Source organism: Papio anubis, chromosome 2 (assembly GCF_008728515.1).
Source record: "Papio anubis isolate 15944 chromosome 2, Panubis1.0, whole genome shotgun sequence".
NCBI lineage: Eukaryota > Metazoa > Chordata > Mammalia > Primates > Cercopithecidae > Papio > Papio anubis.
Window position 1 is genome coordinate 165,527,177 of NC_044977.1, and position 21,153 is coordinate 165,548,329.

The 21,153-nt window shown below is 35.3% G+C and overlaps 1 protein-coding gene across 2 annotated transcripts in view; it reads left to right on the plus strand.

The window, feature by feature from the left end:
• Positions 1–21,153, plus strand: part of KCNH8 (potassium voltage-gated channel subfamily H member 8) — a 385,706-nt gene that overhangs the window by 229,394 nt on the left and 135,159 nt on the right. For both annotated transcript variants that reach the window (XM_017955938.2, XM_003895159.4), the window contains exon 6: positions 20,138–20,295. In XM_017955938.2, coding sequence (XP_017811427.1) covers positions 20,138–20,295 — 158 coding nt within the window. The remainder of the gene's footprint in view (positions 1–20,137; positions 20,296–21,153) is intronic.

Below are 21,153 nucleotides of genomic sequence, written 5' to 3' on the forward strand. Positions count from 1 at the left end.
TACACTTATGTTTAATTATAAGAATGACTTTATTCACCATCACTTTCTATTAGGCAGACTTATGGATTTTTGGAAATAATTCCACCATTCTTTACTATAAGCAGAATCACATTCAAGAACCATATTCTCTCTAAACCTACAAATTACATTTTAAGGTATTTTCTTGTGATTTGTTTAATTTTCCTCTGTGCGTATACTGTGCTAATTATCTAAACTTTACAATAGAAACAGTGGAGAATAACAAATGTCTGTCAATTACAGCCATTCCAAAACAACCTCTGCTTCCATGTTAAATCTTTCTGTTTGTTGTTTTCTCTACCTGTTTTAATGCAGTTGTGCTGGTATTCCATGCAAATTTGGGAAATATTTTTTCTCATAACATTTTAATAGAATTATTTTTCTGTGTTTTATAAATATTTACAAATATATTTAATATTTGCATAATATTCCATCATATAATGAATTATTTAGTTTATGTAGCCGCATCTTAATTGTTACACATTTAAGATGATTTTGATTTTTTGCCACTTAAATATAAAAAATTGTAATGAACGTCTCTATGAAAAATGTATTTATTTACTAACTAAGCAAATATGTACTGAGTGCCTATCATTTGCCATGTACTCTTCTAGATGCTGGAGATAGGCGAGTGAAGCAAATAGACACAGGTTTTTGCCTTCATATGATTTACATCCTGATAGGAGACAAACAGTAAACAAAACAATCAATTTAAATATGTGACATGCTTGATAGTGGCAAGTTGCACATAGAAAAATAAAGCAGAGAAGGGGGAAGGAATGGGCTGCAATTTTAAATCAGTGGTCACGGGAAGTATAATTGAGAATATGGCATTTAAATAAAGACAGAAGAGAAATGAAGATGCAATCAACTGTATGTCTTGATGAAGAACATTCCAAGCAAAGGGGACAGCAAGATGCTTTACTCCCATATTTGGAGTTCTTTTAAGAAGGAGTAGAATTATTGGACCAAAGATGTTAATATATACAGCTTATAACACATCTTTTTTTAAAAAAAATTACATTATCCTTCAAGCATTTTATTGGTCAGTAAAGCTCTAGTTGAAATGCCATTTGTCCATGGTAATATTTTCATAGTAATAGTTACTGTGAAATATTATAAGTTGCATGCTGCTTTCTGAATTTTTTATAATACTTAAAGTCACTCAATTTGATGGAGTAATTCAGATGCTATAATATTAATATTGCATTATTGTTACTTATTCCTATTTTTTCCTAAAGTTTAATGCTTACAAGGAAAATGAAGTATTTGTCTGATGGATTCAAAACTTATTTCACAGTGTACCTAAATGTTAAAATTTGAAATATTTGAGAGATGGCAAATATGAAAGAAAATTGTCTTAGCATGTATCCGAGAATGATTCCGCCTTATGACATATATTACTGTAAATAGACTATGAGACGGGCATGTGCTCATAAAATATGAAATAGTGGTGCTTGTTTTGAACAAGGCAGGGATATTAAGAATGGAATGTTACTAAATTTAGAAACCCAGGAGAAAATTGTGAGTTCTTGATTTAGAAACTTAATGTAATGAGAGAGTTTTTTTCCGTCTTACCAAACATGAGTTCTGCTATGTCATTCTCTCTTCTTTCCACTTTTCGAGTATGTTTTCCTAAAGTTTAAAAAAATAAAATAAAATTCTACTCTCAAAATAGAAAAGGCATTATTCACGTGGTTTGTATTTTCCATCTCAGTCCATGGTGTTAGCATTTGCCATTGGAATTACCTCCTCTCCTCATCACTCCAATAGTTTTAAGATCAGTAAATACATAAATAATACACAATAAAACAAATATATATTAAATATAGTGAAAAGTTATTGAAATATTTTTAGATGACAGAAAACATCCTGGCTATCTGTGTCTAGATGTAATTCTTTATGTAGTCAATGTATTAAATATTTGTTGAGGACCATTATGATGTCACCCAAGCATAGAAGACCCTTCATGGTCTGGGCTCCTTATTTCTATCCTTTTATCTATCACCACTTGCTCCTCCTTCTTGTGGCTCCAGCCATACTGACCATTTGCACTTCTTCACTGTGTCATTCTTTTCACCTCGTTTCATGATCTTTGCACTTTCTACTCCCAGAAAATAAAAATGGCAAGACCTCTCCTTAGTTCCTCTTTACCCAATGACATTTTTCTTATCCTTGAAGCATCATCTGTGAACTCTTCTGCAAAGCCGTCTTTATCCCTTATTACCCCAATTACCATGAGTCTGGGTTGGGTTTCCATCACGTACTATTTAACTTATTTCCTTCCTCCACTCTTTAACCCCGTATTATAATAGTGGGCATACACTATTATCTGGTGTGTGTGTGTGTGTGTGTGTGTGTGTATACCAGAAATAAACTTTGAGCTCTCAGAGAACATGGACCAGGCAATGCATTTATTTTTCAAATTCCACCAACAAATATAGTATTTAACCCAAAGTAGCACTAAACAAATGTCTCCTGACTAGCATAGTTCAGATAAACAAAATATAACATGTAGCTCATTGAGTTGAACAACAGCCTTATTTCCAAAGGTAGGCTTGCATGTTTGTTTGTTTCATGTGGCCTCACAGGTAACTGTGTGTGTGTGTGTGTGTGTGTGTGTTTCTTACTCTGTCAATTTTATTTACGCTCAAACACCCTCTAGGTGGAATTTTAACATGTTATTGGTAAATCATTCTTCTTTTTTAAAAAATTGTACTTTAAGTTCTAGGGTACATGTGCACAACGTGCAGGTTTGTTACATATGTATACATGTGCCATGTTGGTGTGCTGCACCCATTAACTCATCTTACATTAGGTATATCTCCTAATGCTCTCCCTCCAGCCTCCCCCACCCCACGACAGGCCCCAGTGTGTGATGTGTTTTTTGTGTTTTTTAAAATTTTTAAACAGCACAGCCTACTTTAAAGTTGCTAATTCTTAACAAGTCATGTATCATTAAACAAAGAGCAGGTAACTTGGGAAATCCTACAGGTTTTGGCACTAGGCCCAGACCCTTGCAAACACATCAAGATCTTGTCAAGGACCCCCTTAGCGTTGGCTTACCAGAGAGCGTGGGATTAGCCCAGCAAATCTAAATGCTAGGTGTTAGGATATCATCCTTTTCTGGATGACAACCCTAAAGGGGAGACTTATGACCATACAGAGGACCAAGGAGATGCTACAGTCTCAACTCAGCTAGACATACTGGCCACCAGGCAATTAAAAATCTTTCTTATCAAATAACTAATAAGAATTACCTAATCATTGCTAAATACTTTAATTATATCAGGCCTGATATAAATCTGATGCCATGCTTTGTGTTATGAAAAGCATATTGAAGAAGTTGAAGACACTCTCCCTGTGTTCAACAAGCCTATAAATGATTAGGGGAATTTGTCTAAGAATGGAAAACTCTTAGTGAATAGTAAAGGAGAAAAGTGGAAACCTTGTTCAAGTTGTGTAGTATAATTCCATAAGTGTAGGAAAAAAAATTTGTGGTGTATTTTGAAATTGATGTAGGGCTGGTCCATACTAGTCACTGAATTCGAAGGTATGATCAGAGAAGAGAAATGGATACGACAGTGTGATGAGAGACCATGAGTACTGAGCACCTGGAATGAGAAGGAACTTACCAAGGTGGCAACAACAAAGAAGCTGTATTTGTGATTATTTCCCCATTCGTAATTATATCTAAGCCTAGCCTTACTACAGACTAAAGGAAATCCATGGCTGGAGTGGAATGTTTCAAGAGACCTTCCTCAAATAAGGCCGTTGAATAAAGATTATATACTTAGAAGCATAACTGAGCATAAACATGCTAGATATCTAGTATCTGCAATATAATAGCTGGTCAGTAAATTTATGCTGCGTGTTTGAAAGTTATTGTGTCTTGGAACTGACTGCAATAGTAAATAAGACCGTGATTCCCTTGGGCTGATCATATATTGGCCTAGATGAAACAGATGGTCTCATCAAGAAAAATGTGAGATGTTGTCTAATTTTAAAAATTTATTGTACTTTATAGCCACAAAAATTCAAAATATTTAAAGTTTAGTTACTTATATTTTCTCATTTGAAACATACAAAAACTCTGAAAAGACTCCCTTCTGGCTTTTCTATCTCTTAATATTTGTAAGGCTGACATTTCCTACTATAGTATAATTAAGAGCCAAATTGCATGTTAATTAATATTCATCTCAGTTTATGGATACAGAAACTGAAACTCAAAGAGTTTAAATCACTTTTTTTAAAAAGGAAATATGTTTGGAAATTAAGTATAAACATATTTTGAACAGTGGAGGTAACAGTATTTTTATATTCATTATTTCCTTTAATGGTTGTAACAAGGATACAGAAGAGTGTTCAGTCTCTTGTAGCCTGTAGCCTCTTGCTTGTCAAGGAGTGCTTGTTAGTCTTTATGTGACTAGACCTCTTTCCATATTTGATACTAGTGACCCCTCCTCTCTTCCTTGGCTTCCATTGTATACTGTGTTCTCCTGATTTTCCTTCTCCTTGCTGGATGTTTCTATTCAGTATCTTTTATGAGCTCCTGTCCCTTTTCCTGTACCCTAAATGATACTCCTCCCCTGAGTATTAACCTTGATTCTCTCCTTTCTCTCCGTTGTATCACACACTCATCATGGGAGACTGTTTTGCCACCTCGCATTTCAATGTTGGTGGCCCCCAAAACAGTATCTTGAGCCTGATGCATTCACTAAATTTATGCAAGTGAATTCAACTGTCTATAGGATATCATTCCAATGAAACATAGCTACTTAAAATACCATAAGTTGGAAAGTGAACTCATCATTTTTTCCCACTAAACCACAACCTGTTTCCTTCCTGGATTTCCCCATATTTGTGAATGATCTAGTAAGTCATAAGTTTAGGGCCCATTGCAGATGTCTGTCTGTCCCTCCATCCCTTGATAAAATCAAACTCGAAACTCTGTATGGTCCACCTCCTAACCACTTATTTTTGCACTCTCCCTTATTATTATTGTCACTGCTTCTTTAGTTTTGGTCACCATCAGCTCTCTCTAGACTACTACAATCCCTGACTAACTTCCTTCTCTACCTACAGTCTTGAGATTTATTTACTAGGCTATAAATAGGTTTTTGTTGTTGTTTTAATAAAGTATATGTCTGATCATATCATGTCTCTGCTTAAATCTCTTCCATCACTTGCTACTCTTTAAATAAATGCAGACTTGCTGCCTCCATCTTCTTCCCTTTTGCCTTGATAATTCTTATTAATCCTTTAGGATGTAGTTCGCTTGTTATCTCTTGTGTGCCTGCCTCAAGCTTCACCTCCCAAGTCTGTGTTAGCTATTTTTTTCTTGGCATTCCCATAACATTCATCACATGACTTTATAATTTCCTAATTGCTTGTCTGTATCCTCTACTAAACTACAATTCCTTTTAATGCAGAAACAGAGTGTTTGTACTCCCAGAATTCAGCTAATCATGTACATATTAGGTGTTCATAAATACTGGTTGCGTAAACAGTTGAAGGGCAACCATTATTCGTTTCATTTTACTTAAGTGAAAACTGGAACTTAGGAAAGATAATTAACTTTCCATAGGACACACTGCTACTGAGTGAGAGAGCGGGATTAGGACATATTTTATTTTGTAAATGTTTTATTTTATATTTTATTTTAAAGCTAATATTCATCTCATGGCATTTTATCATATAATCATATTATTACTAAGCTAAGATTATAATTTTAAAGAATAAAATACAAAGAATGTATACATAGTTTAAATTTGCTAATGTATTGCCCACAGCCTTATGATTATTGTGGTCTCCATGGACATCGGTAATTTTGGTGATATTTCTTTGGAGGAAACTTTGAACATTTTAAATTTACATTGGATAATCCAAAAAGTGCAATGGGAAGAGTGAAGACACTCAAAATACACTGCCTTGGGACAAAAGTTTAAGATACTAAACAAGAAGCAACTCTCATTCCCATTTTTGGGAGACCAATAGTGAACAAAGAGGAGATGTCCAAAATTAGTGACTTAAAAAATTATGAAGACGGCCGGGCGCGGTGGCTCAAGCCTGTAATCCCAGCACTTTGGGAGGCCGAGGCGGGCGGATCACGAGGTCAGGAGATCAAGACCATCCTGGCTAACATGGTGAAACCCCGTCTCTACTAAAAATACAAAAAACTAGCCGGGCGTGGTGGCGGGCGCCTGTAGTCCCAGCTACTCGGAGGCTGAGGCAGGAGAATGGCCTGAACCTGGGAGGCGGAGCTTGCAGTGAGCCGAGATCGCGCCACTGCACTCCAGCCTGGGTGACACAGCGCGAGACTCCGTCTCAAAAAAAAAAAAAAAAAAAAAAAAAAAAATTATGAAGACATAAAAAGGTCATTTGATGGGTACACAGCAATACTGTGCACAGGTAAGGCAGAGAATGAGATTGTACAACCGTAAACATACATGGAAGAAGGTAGACAGAGTGTCCCTTATTGTGTATAAGTTGTCAATAGAAGCAAATGTCTGGAATACAATGGGAATCTAGAATGTAAGTTGTATACCTTTGCTATGCTAGGCAGTGATGAATCCCGGAAGAAATAGCAGGAAGGTTAACAGCTGTAGCAGCCAACAGAAATATTGTTTTCAAAGAACTAGGATAAAAGATATTAGTGACAAGGAGACAAATGAAACGATGATATTTTCTGTTGGTTGCTGAAATACATTTCTGCTGTACAGGATCCACATCAGGATCCATCTAGTGATAAACACACACTTTTTTAAGGTCCCTGATCAGGGCATTGAGTGAATTTGTGCATATTTATTGGAGAGGTGAGAATATGTGGTCAATTTCAGGTAATCTCGATGTATTCTGAGATGATTAAGAGTCCAAGGGTGGTTATAGCCATTTAAATCAGACGTAGGGACATTTTCTTTTTATCCAATATATTTATGCTAAAGAATGATCTGGTTTTTCCTGAAGTTCAAAGTTCCACAGCTATCCTATATTTTATTAGCTACATCTGGCAAGTATATAGCAGTGACCTCAATGGATCATACTAATGCCCTGGTTTTAGCAAGTGACACTAAGAGGTCCAGTGCCCAGGAGGAGCTGCAAGAGTGGTATATATTGAGATGATACTGATCAACATTTGACTGGGCATTGAAAAAGAAAAACTTATTTATGAGTGCTGTCATCCATGGTAGATGGTGGAGAACTGTGTGAATTCCTTGTTCATAATGATAAAAGTCACATTTTGATTGAATTTTCAAGACCAACCATCAAAAGACTATTCTCAAAAGGCTGAGAACCATTAAAATGCTGTTAGTGAAAGGAAGAGGGCAGTGGTTTTTGCTTTGTTAGTGTTAATAAGCTGTTTGAACAAGTGCTCAACAATAATTCAGTGCATTATGGGATATGAAAATGTATTTCTCTTTATTTTATTTCTTGCCTAATGTTCTGGGTAGTGTATTGAGATGGGAGAGGTGTATGTGAGGCGGGGAGGTGTGCGTGTTGGGGGTGGTTCTCTTAGATAATCATTCAGGAACTGAGACTGACAGTGGTTCTACCATCTTTAATGAGTGGCTAGTAATGTCACTCTATTTTTCTTCATTCCAGCCAACAAAAGAGCGTAGAAAAGCAAATGTGCACAATTTTATGGGCAAACCATAAAATTTGCACATATAGATTTCATTACAAGAGCTCAGTCATGTGACCATAAGTAGTTGCAAAGATGGCTGGAAAGTGTCATTCCAGCTACAATCTTATTGCTCTGAAGAAAGCAGAAGTGAATTTGATGGTCAGTTGTTTTTTTTTTTTTTTTTTTTTTTTTTTTGCCACTGTGTTTTTCATCGTACAATAGAGTTGCACTACGGGACTTTTAGATAGAAAGAAAAGTAGACAAGGATAGCAAGGGACTGTTTTAAGTATTAGAAGCAATCTTTCCCATCATTTTGTCTCAAAGAAAATGTGGGGTAAAATGTGAGATAGGTGAGCACACTCTGCCATGCTCTGTATTGTTCTTAGTTTCTTTGTTTCTCCCATAGAGTGGGAATGTTGTGATTTGAATGTGATTTTAGTATTTTAAGGAACATAACAACATGACCACTGGATGTAAGTCAACCACTTCATCTATTATTTAACTGAAGATATCACGATCTATTTTAACACCGAAGAAAAAGGTGATATATTGGATTTAATGAGAAATGATACGTTATGATGATATACTTTATGGTGACAAGTTCTTTGGGGCACAATTTTGACTCTACATGAATTATCCTTTACTCGAAACTTCAGAACCTAATATCAACATAAAAAAATTATCCTTGCAAAACAAATAAATATACGCTATTTCTTCACAGTCCCTAGAGTTTAGCTGTTGCATGTTTTAAAGGTATTTCAAGTCTCATGCATCACAGACACCTAGACAGTTCTTCGCAAGTAGTGAGGTCTGTAGGTACACAAAGGCAAGTAATTTACATGTTCCTTAAAGGTGCCACATAAAAGTAAGAAGAAAAATAGTAAGCAGCTTTGGAGGGTGTATTTGATCAGATCAAGTACTATCTTGGGCAATTTTATTAACATAATACAAATTAATCTTTACTTATCACGAAGAAGGTATTTCGTAACAGATTGAAAATCTGAATTGACCATACACATGAAAAGCCTCATTAAAATTTAAATATAGAGTACATGACTAGTAGCAATCCTTTTAAACAAGTTAAGAAGAAGTTATGTTTGAATCTCTTGAATGGCAAGGGAGATATTCTTGCCTGTATTTAAATAAGTATTTAGCATAGCATTAGTACTGACAAGCGTTCAAATGCTAAATAAGAAGGCTGGGCACAGTGGCTCACGCCTGTAATCCCAGCACTTTGGGAGGCCACGGCGGGCAGATCATGAGGCCAGGAGATCGAGGTCATCCTGGCCAACATGGTGAAACCCCGTCTCTACTAAAATACAAAAAATTAGTCAGGTGTGGTGGCATGCACCTGTAGTCCCAGCTACTCGGGAGGTTGAGGCAGGAGAACTGCTTGAACCTGGGAGGTGGAGGTTGCAGTGAGCGGAGATTGTGCCACTGCACTCCAGTCTGGTGACAGAGCAACACTCTGTCTCAAAAGAAAAAAAGAAAAAAGAAAAGAAAAGAAGACAACATTAACGTGAGTAACAGAATTCATCAAAATCACCCCAAGTCAAGCAACATACAAGTGACAGCCAAATATCACATTTGCATTACTCAATGTTTGGAGCTATGCCTCAGAAAACAATTCCTGGAATAAAGCCTTAGGCTTATAGTTTGTGGCAGTGTTCAGTCCTGAGTAACCTGAATATTGTAGCACCTTCTGACTCTAACCCCAGTAAAGACACTTTGGTTTCATCCATATTGCTGGGGGGGGGGAAACCCAGAAAACTATGTCAGTGTAATAAAAGGTTATTTTGAGGATAATAACTTTCCTGAGTATATGGGTAGATCATTTCTAACAAACAGCTGTGTTTATGTAGTTTTGCTTATTAACCCTTATATCAACAACCTATACCCTATGAGGAATAAGTACAGAAACACACAGCATTGGTAAGTTTTGAGAGTTATGTTTTGCTGCCTCTAGAATATCACTGAGAAGCTCTAGATACTATATTTATATAAACAGATACAGGAACAGTGTCTTTCCTTCCCTCCTGAAATAATATACAAAAAGAGGATAAACTGTGTAAGAACCTAAAAACGAAACTTTAAACATGAAATATGAACAAATAAAAATGACTGGCAACTTCACATTTTTGGAGATTCTGGCTCTAATTGGAAACTCTTTTGATAGTGTATATTTCCAACCCATGGATCTTACCTCCTGATTTCCAACCCATGGATCTTACCAACCCTAATTCTGACTATAGGCCAGGTGTACTTCAGCACTAACAGGCTCTGTAATTCCTCCTAGCCCACTGAATTCTTGTTCTTTCTTATTGATTTCCTGTGGCTGTTTGGATTTTGAATTCTGTTTGTGGTGTTGTTCATCTTTTTGGCTTTGGTGATCGAGCTACCACAATGAAATTCTTGGCTATTAAATACCTAGTGATATTGACTTGACTGGTCATTAGGCTATACCCTCTACTCAAGTAACTCTGGGGGAGAATTAATAAAATGTAAACCCTATTTTGCTTCCTAGCTTGCCTTTTGGTTTCAGTGACCTGAATTACAACACAGCTAGAGTGAACAGCACTTAGTGCCAAGTTTGGCATTATTGCTTGAGCTCATACATTTCCGAAATCACATGGGTGTGGCTTGATGCTATTGATCTTTTTGTGATTTTACTGTTCACAGTTATTAAAAATAGACTGAATTATTGTAACCACAAGTAGAAATGAAATTCTAGCATAACACAAAAATATGAGCAATTTCTACTGATGGCGTTCATAAAAATAACGATGAAATCATAATGTGCTTAAGTGAGAATCTATTTTTCTCTTAATTGAGCATAGTTCTGTTATTTCAAATATAGAACATTTTATTCTATTTCACTTTTAATAGAATACCTCATATTTATGAGTAAATCATATTCAAATTTTACTTTTAAAGTTAAATATATTAGTTATGTTTTAAATGTTCTTGAGAGTCCTTAAAAAATAGTTTGTGAACACTTCTATTTCTGACTGTGCTGGAAATGTGGAAAAACTAGCATCTGACAAATAAGCCATTGGAACAAAATACAGAGATCATAAATGAATCTGCACATATATGATCATGAACACCTGATTTATGTCAAAGGTGCCACTGCAACGTTTTGGAGAAATCGTGTCTTCAGAAATAGTGCTGGATCAATTGGATATCTGTCTGGAAAATGTAAATCTTGACTCTTGCATCACACCATATACAAAATCAATTGTAGCTGTGTTGTAGACAAATTATAAAAGTTAAAAAATAAAGCTTTTATAACACATCACAGTGGAATATCTTAATGACCTTGGGGTAGGCAGAAATTACCTGAACATGACACAATTTATATGAAAATGCAGCACAACTCCTGCAAATGAGAAAGAATGCTGAGGGTGGGGGAGATTTTCCCTAGACAAAAGTTCTGAATTGATGCTCATAAATAAGAATATACAAATATGAAAGTAGTTTGTGCTCAACATTATTAATCATAAGGAAAATTAAAATAACTTCACTACTACCAGAATGGCTAAAAGGGAAATAAAGGAAAAAAAAAATCAGAAATTGCCAAGGATTGGAGGAATATAAAGAGCAACATGAAATTTCATACACTGCATATAAGAATGTGAATTAGTATAGTCTTCCTATTAAACTCTTTGCCAGTGTCTATTAAACTAGAATATATACATACTTGCTGACCCAGCAATTGGATTAATAGAATCAATGGACATACACACCCTACTGATTTAAATGAAATTAATCTATGAGATTCAGGACAATTGTTATGTTTTGAAAGTTAATGGCTAGACAGGATCATAAAAGAGGCTTCTGGAGTTCTGATTCCAGTTATATCTCTATCCATTGTTGGCTACAAAGATGGTTAGCTTTGGGAAATTCTTTAAACTGTCCCTTTAAGATTAGTGCATTTTACAGTATATATGCTATTCTTGAAATACAACATTTTTTAAAATGTTGAGCAATTTTGTACATGGAAACCTATAGTTTAAATGCTAAATATTATCTGTATATGATTCTAAAAATTAACTAAGTTTCAAAAAACTTAGATATTACTAAAAGAATCTCTTTCCTGAGCTGGAAGGAGGGTAAGAATTATAGTAAATAATGTTTTGGTGGCAGTATACAGACAGACTCTTGAAGCATAACTTTTAGCTCTTCCACTGCCCAGTTGGGTAACCTTCAGCAAGTTAATTGAGTGTTTAATGTATCATTAAATAGACGTATTGCCTACTTTAAAGTGACTACATGATGACCAAAATACTTAACACATAGAAAGTACTTAAACAATTCCTGTCACAAAGTAAAAATTTAATACATGCTAGCTATATTACTTTGATTATTATTACTATTTTGTTGTCACTTTAACACCACTATATTAGGTCTGTAAAGTAACAATGAAAATATTACTATTAATATGTTATGCAATCTTAGATTAAGTCATTCATTGACCCTGTTCCTCAGTTTTGAAGCCTCTAGAGTAGTAGTAATAGCAGTAGTAATAGTAATAATAATGACAACACCTGCCCAGTGATCCACAACCTAGGGAGATGGACTCCAGATTCTACACTGTTAGCCACTCTGCTCTATGGCTTTACAAAAACACCTGTTAGTCAGGATGGGCTAGGGTGTGCTACAGTAACAAGCAATCTCAATGTCTCAGTGGGATATATTGTAAAGTTTTATGTCTCACTCATGCTATGTACAATGAATGGGCTCTGCCCATTGTAACCTCTCAGGCACCTAGGCTGACAGAAGATCCACATCTTGCCATATGCTTCCATAATTATTAAGGCAAGGAAAAGAAAATGTAATAAATTATGCCCTGGTTCTCAAAGCTTTTCATAAAAGTGTTCCAGGTTACCCCTGTTCTTACAATTTTGGCCAAAGCAAATCACAGGGATGCACTTAATCTCTTCAGAAGGTATGGAACTATAATCTTTCCAGGAAGTAAGGAATCATAATATTTGGTAAACAGCACTAAAAACCTACCACAAATACTGAGAATATTATTTTCCTCAAATGTGAAAATGAACATAATAGTTATAATTAAAATGCAAAGAGCTATGTTGCTATAAGAAATATTATTTAAATTTATTTTTGTCTCTAATGAGCATACATGTGGGATTTCATTTTGGGACAAACATCAATTATATTAACACATTTTTTATTACTCATCTCAGTGTTCGTTAATTTTTTTTTAATATTCCTCACTTATTGTCTACAACTAATTATTTGTGTTATATTGGTCATGTGCTTTTATTTTGTTATATAAGTTTACCATATCAAAAGACTTCCATGTAACATGCCCACTGGCATGTGTACAGACTGTCTATTTTGACTCCCTATATTCACTTTTTCAGTGATGTGTAACTCACTCTGTCTCCTAGGCTGGAGTGCAGTGGCACAATCCCAGGGCTCACTGCAGCCTTGGCCTCCAAGTGATTCTTCTGCTTCAGCCTCCCAAGCAGCTGGGACTACAGGCGCCCGCCACTACACCCTGCTGACTTATGTATTTTTTAATAGAGACAGGGTTTCACTATGTTGGTCAGGCTGCTGTCAAACTCCTGACCTCATGTGATCCACCCACCTTGCTCTCTCAAAGAGCTGGGATTACAGGCGTGAGCCACCGCACCCAGCCAAGTGTTCATTAGTTCTAAGCTTTGTAACTGGAATAATTAATATTTACTTCAAATGAAACTCATAACCCCCATTGTTAGTTTTTTAATTGCATTATTGAATATTATAAATTAGATAGCTCTTATATTTTCTGTTTTTACTTAAACTTGGAAACTTTGCCACCTAATAACTATACCTATAAACAGAATAAATGTGTCAAAACTTTATATAATTAAGACTGATTAAATAAGGTTTTTTCAGTATGTTTATGTTTAATCATTAAATTCTTTTTATTAAAAATGATTAAATGTTTCCAAAGTTTAATACCTAATTTGGAGTTACACATCACTGAAAAAGTGAATATAGGGAGTCAAAATAGTCTGTACACATGCCAGTGGGCATGTTACATGGAAGTCTTTTGATATGGTAAACTTATATAACAAAATAAAAGTACAAGACCAATATAACACAAATAATTAGTTGTAGATGATAAATGAGGAATATTAAAGATCCACTGGTAGTGCACACTGTCTCCTCTGACCTGCAAGCAAGATCACAGATAGTGTGTGTTTATGCATCTACAGCTGGAATGATTGCAGATTAATAAAATTATGAAATCCTGTGGTTACCAGAAAAAGGCATGCTTCTCTTGGATGCCTTGTTCATCTTTGAGTGCCAGGGGCTCTGCACAAGGCAAAGAACACAAGTCCTCAATAGCAGTATTTTGTGATACTTAAGTATATTGAAAAGCTGAAAGATATATCTATGCTTTAGCTCTTCCAGTAAGAACCCAAGCAGTCTATTAGGACCGATATGTATGAAAAACAGTAGCATTTGGGACTTTAAGTTGGCAAAAGTTCACTTCAGTATATAGTAATAAAAGGGTTTTTTTAAACCGTGATAATTTAATAAGGCTGCATTACCAGAAGTATTAAAACTAATTCTAAACACACTATTAAAATTATTATTATCCCACTCAATAGGCAAAAAAATTTTAAATTTTATAACATCAAGTGTTAGCAAGGCTATGGAGTAACAAGAACTCTGCAAACAATGCTGGTGGGAATTGTGGATATTTGCCCCTGTCTCCCACACTGGCCGGACCGCTTCTGGGATGGTCAATTTAATTCCAAGTACCTTACAAGAGTGGTTTTCTTTTTCTTTTCTTTATTGTATTAAAGACTTGAAAATTCCTTTTCAAAATCAAAATTGATGAGGAGGCTTACTATGTAAAATGAATAAAAGCTCAGCCTGAAAATTGGAAAGGCTGGGTGGGTGGAGGTAGAACCCAAATCCTTCCTTTCTTCCATGAGGCTTTTGTGAAAACCACCAAACTAGAGAGTATCATCAGGCCTCTGAAGAGGAAACCGTATCAGTAAGAGATGGTTGAAAGAAATGAAGATATTCAACCTGAGAACTGAGAGCTGAACTTGACGACTGATCTCAGATATTTACAGAAAGAGCTTTGGGCTGGGAGAGGACAATGTATTCTGTGCTGCTGCTGAGAACAAAACTAGAATAAAGGAAAAGAAGTTATGAGAAAGAAGACATTTCCTCTGACTTGAGAAAAGTAAGAAAGTGATGGATACTCCACTTATATTGATTTGATCTTTATAAATTATAAGAATGTATTAAACTATATGCACCCCCAAAAGATGTACATTGGTCATGTATCAACAGAAAAAAGAAAATTTTTCTAAAACATGAAAAAATAACTACCTAATGATGGACATCGCCAGCTAATGCAACTATGAATAATTGACCCTACAGATACAAAGCAAAAGCCAATACCAGCATCAACTACACCTCAATCTACCCGATTGCCCTTTGTCAGCTTCATTTTTTCTCCTAAATGTAGTTGTTCTTAAATACTGTTTCTCACTGGGCCTGCTGCTCTTTCTATTCCATTAATCTTTCACTTCAGGTAAGCAAGAGGGACTAATCTGACAAGATGAGCAACGGTCAAGTGATATGAAACTCTCATCCACTAATATTGGCAATCAATTGCAATTATTCTTAGGATTGTTAGTCCCTCAAGCCTCTCTTCATTAATCAGCTCTCTATTCATTCGTCCCACACCTTCTAGCTCAAATTTGCTGTGATATTGTACTGTGTTTGAAAGAGTGCCTCATAAGCAATGAAAAAAACAGAGTATCTTTGAATATTAGTTGGCAGCTGGTTTAATTAAATATCTCTCCACCACACTGTACTACATTGATTAATTTTTAAAGAAATGGCTAAATGAAAACATTAATTATTTGTATGTGGTGCATATGCTTTCATGCACACTATTGTATTTTAATTTACTTTTTAACAAGTAAGCCAATATGATTTTAAAATTATTTCCCATCTGTCATGCATGCTAATAAAGTAAAGAAACCTACTAATTTATGCCATATTAAATTTAGCTTCTTTTTTTGTGCTTTTTAGTTACATAGTTCTTCAGGAAATCAAACTAGAAAAAAAATGGATTTAACCTTTCTGCTTTTTAGTCCACATAAATAGACATTTAGTGTGGGATATAAGTGAAATACTCACTTTTGGCTGCCTTAACAGTATGGAATAGAATATGTACACATTTTTCTCTTGATTATTTGTCTTTTATTAATCATTCTATGTAAAACTCAAATACAATAAGGCAAACTGATCACTCTGCAAAATAATTAACTGTCATCTGAAGCATTAGATAATTCAATTATATTCTACTTCTTTTGCGTGGGTATATGATGATGAGTTTTTTGAAAATTCTACAAACCACATAGAGTATGTATGGTAATTCTGCATTACCCTGCTTATTTACCCATTGGTGCCATAAAGGATCATTTATGCATATGTAAGCACATGGAGACATTAAGATTTCTAAGTGAAAAATCCTTTTGAGTTAATTTGTTATGGATTTTGAAATTTCTTAAAAATTTAAACTGTGTGTATATGTGTGTGTGTTTTGTACTTATGGACAATTGTGCAAATTGATCATAAATGATATTAACCAGAAAATTACATATAAAACTGTAGATATTAGTGAATACACTTCTATGTATTTTTTCAACATAAGGCTGAAAAACATTATACTAACGCTTCTAGACTCTCAAAAATGAAAGTTATACTGCTGCTTTTCAGATAGGTTATGGATTGCCTGGAGATCACATTCTTATTGTAATATTTAAATAAATTGTTGATTTAATTAGCCAAAAAACCAAAAATCTTAAAGGGAGTGAGACAGCTACATGGGGAGGAGTAGCTGCATTCAGTGTTTCTGAAGCTCCACTCTGTTTCTATGATTCTGTCATGAGGGACACCAGATCTAGAAAGCTCTTCCTCACCACAATCTTTGTATTCTGTGCTTCCTTCACTTTCAAAGAAGAATCTGTACTTACCATCTTTACAGTTCTCTTAAATGGAAGGAAATATTTATAAACATTGAGTTATCCTGGTTCGTGAACACCACCGCCACATCCTCACCACTGGATAGAAAACAGAGAGACTTCTCTGTTATCCCTGAACAAAAGCTTAGCCCTTGTACTTCCAGAATCAAAGACAGTTCATCTCACCACATTTAATTCTGTGACCCTAATTTAATATTATTTTACCTGGGTAGTGCTGATGCTGAATTTGATCGAAGGACTACAATCAGAAATGCATTTCCTTGCACTGACCTATTGTTATTTCCTCTAAAATATATTTAGAAGTGCAGTAATCATTTAGATAATGGAAAGAAAATGGGATTGAATGTCAAAAGACATCCTCTGTCTCTGTTGCTTACTATCTGCATGACTTCAAACAATTTACTTAAATCTCCCGTGTCATTGTTAAAATGCAAGTGACAGCAGTCCACCTGAGAGGATGGCATAGGAAATATTCAAATTAATGAATGTGAAAAAGTGTTTTGTAAATATACCAGAACTATGTCTGTTCTTATGAGTATGACAAAAGTAGTTATTTGCTTTGAAATCAGCTACCAAAAAATAATATTGATTGGATAAACATATAGTCTTTGCAAGTGTACCATACACTTTGTAAGTGTACCATAGACCTAGAATCTTAGAAAATAATATATATCTAAGTTTTCCCCGTGAAAATAAACCAAAAAGTTTTCAAGTATGTCAAACATAGATTTGTATAGATGTTTGAAAATCTTTTATTCTTTTACTATTATCTCTTTGTATATAAAAGTCTTATAATTACTTCTTTTTAAACCTAAATTTAGCATATTTCTTTTCATTCCATTAACTCAATTGAATAATAAATTGTTTTTTAAAAAGCTCTTTAAACTAATATTCTGTAATGACTTATCCAAGAAAATACCTGTTTTTTTTTTCCAGAAGTCTGAACCACTATTTTGTTCTTTAGTCAAGCACATAACTAACCACATAGCTTTAAAAATGTTGCTGTATCAATCAACCATAGGTCATTCACTTCATTCATTCTTCCATTCATGGGAGTGCCGCTGGTATGTATATGGACGATGGCAATGGGTTTTCTGTGAAAACTGTGGTAGATCTCCTGGCCACTTATTCAAGGAATTTATCCCCTTTAATTTTATAACGAACTTATGGGCTTGCCTTAGCCTATATTGTGGAAACCAAACATCACTAATGGGCTCAATAAACAACTCTGGGTTTCCTTACTCATGAGAGTTTAAATGCTTCACTGTGCTTCCTTTTAGAAAACATGAAATTGAAATCTTTGCTTTATTTCAAAGTGGGTGGTCTGAGGTACTAAATTGCATTGCTAATGCGGAAGTACATGAGCCTAGAAAGATAAAGAGGAAGAATGAACGTTCACGTGCTACTCTTACAGTCTGACGGCATTCCACTGACCTGTCTCCTTCACGGTGGCCATGCTTCCATGGTCCGGTGGTGCTTTGCCACGATAGCATTTTAACTGTGCAGTGGAATTCACCTGGGATTGTTCTTATCCTATGTGAGTGCTTTATTAATTAGCTTCATTCTTTCGTATTCTCAATATTAACAATAAAATTATCTAGGTATTTTAATTTTTTGACAAAAAAGTCACTTTTAATAATTCAGTTTTTAAAAGTTATATCATTCACAATAGACTAGAACAACGATTGTTTTCTTTTTGGGTCACCCAGAACTTGCCTCCAGATCTGTGATGAGACTAGTCTCTGTGAACATACCACAACCCCAAGTCCTGAACTGGAATTCAGGAGACTTGGATTTGGGTCTTGCTCTTTCACTAACTTGTTGGAAGATGTAATCCTGTGCTTCAGTTTTATCAGATGTATCACCCAGGGCAAGTCACTTGACTTCTTTTATGCCTCAATTTCCTCATCTGTAAAAGGAGATAATAGAAATGACTACCTCTTAGCGTTGTTGTAAGGCATCAATGAGATTATGATGATAAGGGACTTAGAACTGCGCTGGGCTCATACTAAGAACCTATATGTTATCTACATTAATACTAATCTGCCTTGTCATGACTCCTGTGTATTTCACCTCACAAGGCTATCCTGAGAATCAAATGACATAAGTATTGTGTTAGTTTTTATTGCTGCATAGCAAACTTATCAACTTAAAACAACATCCACTTACTATCTCACAGTTGCTATATGTCAAAAGTCCAGGGATGGCTTAGTTGGATCCTCCAATCAGGATTCAAAAGGCTGACATCAAAGTATCAGCTGAGTTGTGTTCCTTTCTGGTGCTCAGGGTCTTCTTTCAAGCTCATAGGGCTGTTGGAAGCTCATAGGGATGTCATTTGATCAGCACTCAGGAGACCTCATATATTGTAAAACACTCGGTAATATATAACTAAATAATGATGCAGGGAAAGATTGAAAGCAATTACATCTTTCATTAAAGTAGAATTTAACCTAGAAATTCACACAAGAACCTACCAGTACTTTCTTAATAGGAGTGCCTTCAGGGCAGGGCTGAATTCCATATCAACACAGAGATTAGTAAAACTTTTATACATGGAAATAATATTATATAAAATAAGGAATACAGACTTAAGATTATATTTAGTGGGTGTTTTTGTTTTTGTTTTTGAAACAGGGTCTCAATCTGTTGCCCAGGCTGGAGTGCCATGGTGCAATCATGGTTCACTAAAGCCTCAACTTCCTGGGCTCAAGTGATTCTCCCACCTCAGTCTCTGGAGTAACTGGGACTACAGACATGTGCCAGTATGCTCAGCCAATTTTTTTGAATTTTAGTAGAGATGAGGTCTCATTTTGTTGCCCAGGCTCGTCTCGAACTTCTGAGCTCAGGCAATTCTCTTGCCTCATCCTCCCAAAGTGCTGGGATTACAGGCATGCGCCACCATGTCCGGCCTGTATCTGTATTAAAACTTGACTCTACCACTCTTGGCAATATTATTCTGGATTAATTACTTTTTCTTCCTGAGACTTGATTTCTGACTCTTAAATCAGAGTAACACTGTTTACTTCAGGAGATGTACTGAGGAATAAGTGAAATACCCTATGCCAAGCTATTAGAACAGTATCGGGTACACAGTGAACACTTAGTAAGTGATGACTATTGTTGCTATTGCTGTCATTATTTATTTTAATAATCTTAACATGTGGCTTAATGTCTGGAACATCTTATGTGCTCAGAAAATATTACTTTTTTCACCCTTCTTCAGTATCTGTTGAGTTGAACTGGATCTGTAGAGGAGAATATTTTGGATATTATCAATCTGAACTAGGCTAAGTGGTTGCCATTTGCCTAATTTTATTTAATTTTCTACAATTTTCTTCCTCCCTTCCTTCCTGCTTGCTTGCCTGCCTGTCTCCCTTCCTTTCTTCTTTCTTTCATTGTCTTTCCTACCTTCTCTCTTCTTCTCTGTCTCTTCCTTTTATTTCTCCATCTTTTTTTTCCCAAGCAGATATTATTTTAAATTTCCGAACAACTTATGTCAGCAAGTCTGGCCAAGTTATCTTTGAAGCAAGATCAATTTGCATCCACTATGTCACAACCTGGTTCATCATTGATTTAATCGCTGCCCTGCCTTTTGATCTCCTGTATGCTTTCAACGTCACAGTGGTGAGTAAAGAGCTCCCCGCCACATGGCCTTTAAGGTTGATTTATTTTTCCCATGTTTAGGTTTTAAATGGTTGTGGCGATTTATGCTTCCAGGGTTTTGTACCTTCTTCAATGAAGATGCCCTGATGCCCAGTGATATGCAGGCCAGATTCTTCAGTTGATGAAGTTATTTCCTTTTGACATTCATATTACCTGTTCTTGCTTTTATAAATACCCAGAGCCAAGAAACACAGAAATGCTGAATTTATCATAAATATTGACCCACTAAACAAATTCTTTTTTTTTTAATTCCATAAGGATTTAATTGGAATTGCTTTATATTTACCGATTTATCTGAGTATTAATGGATTTCTTCCCATATTACATTTACTTATTCAAGAATATAGAAAATACTATACAGACTTGAAGGAAATCATCTGTAGGAATTTAAGCATCACTTTATATTACCTAGGCAGATACTTGTCTCAAGAATTTGCTGGAGAGTTTGAAGATTTTTTTCTCTGCTTTTATGACCCTTAACTCTCTATTTCTTTAGTATTTTGTTACTCATTGGCAAAACCGACTGAAGACTGATCAAGATAGAGAGGACTGTTGAATTTAAATGAAGGAATTCAACCACTTCTTAGAAGTCCTTGTAAAACTGTTGGATGTAGCAAAAACCTAAATGATATGACTAATGTAAAACTTGAGAGTTCTCTTGAATTTGCATGAATCTTGGTACCTTCTTTTTCTCGCTCTAAATCCCTTACCCTCATGTAGCCTCACAGGACAGAAAGCATATCACTTGTAGTAGTAGCCATTTTTATAATATGATGATTGGTATTCTTAAAAGTATTAAATGCTCCCTTATAAAGAAAC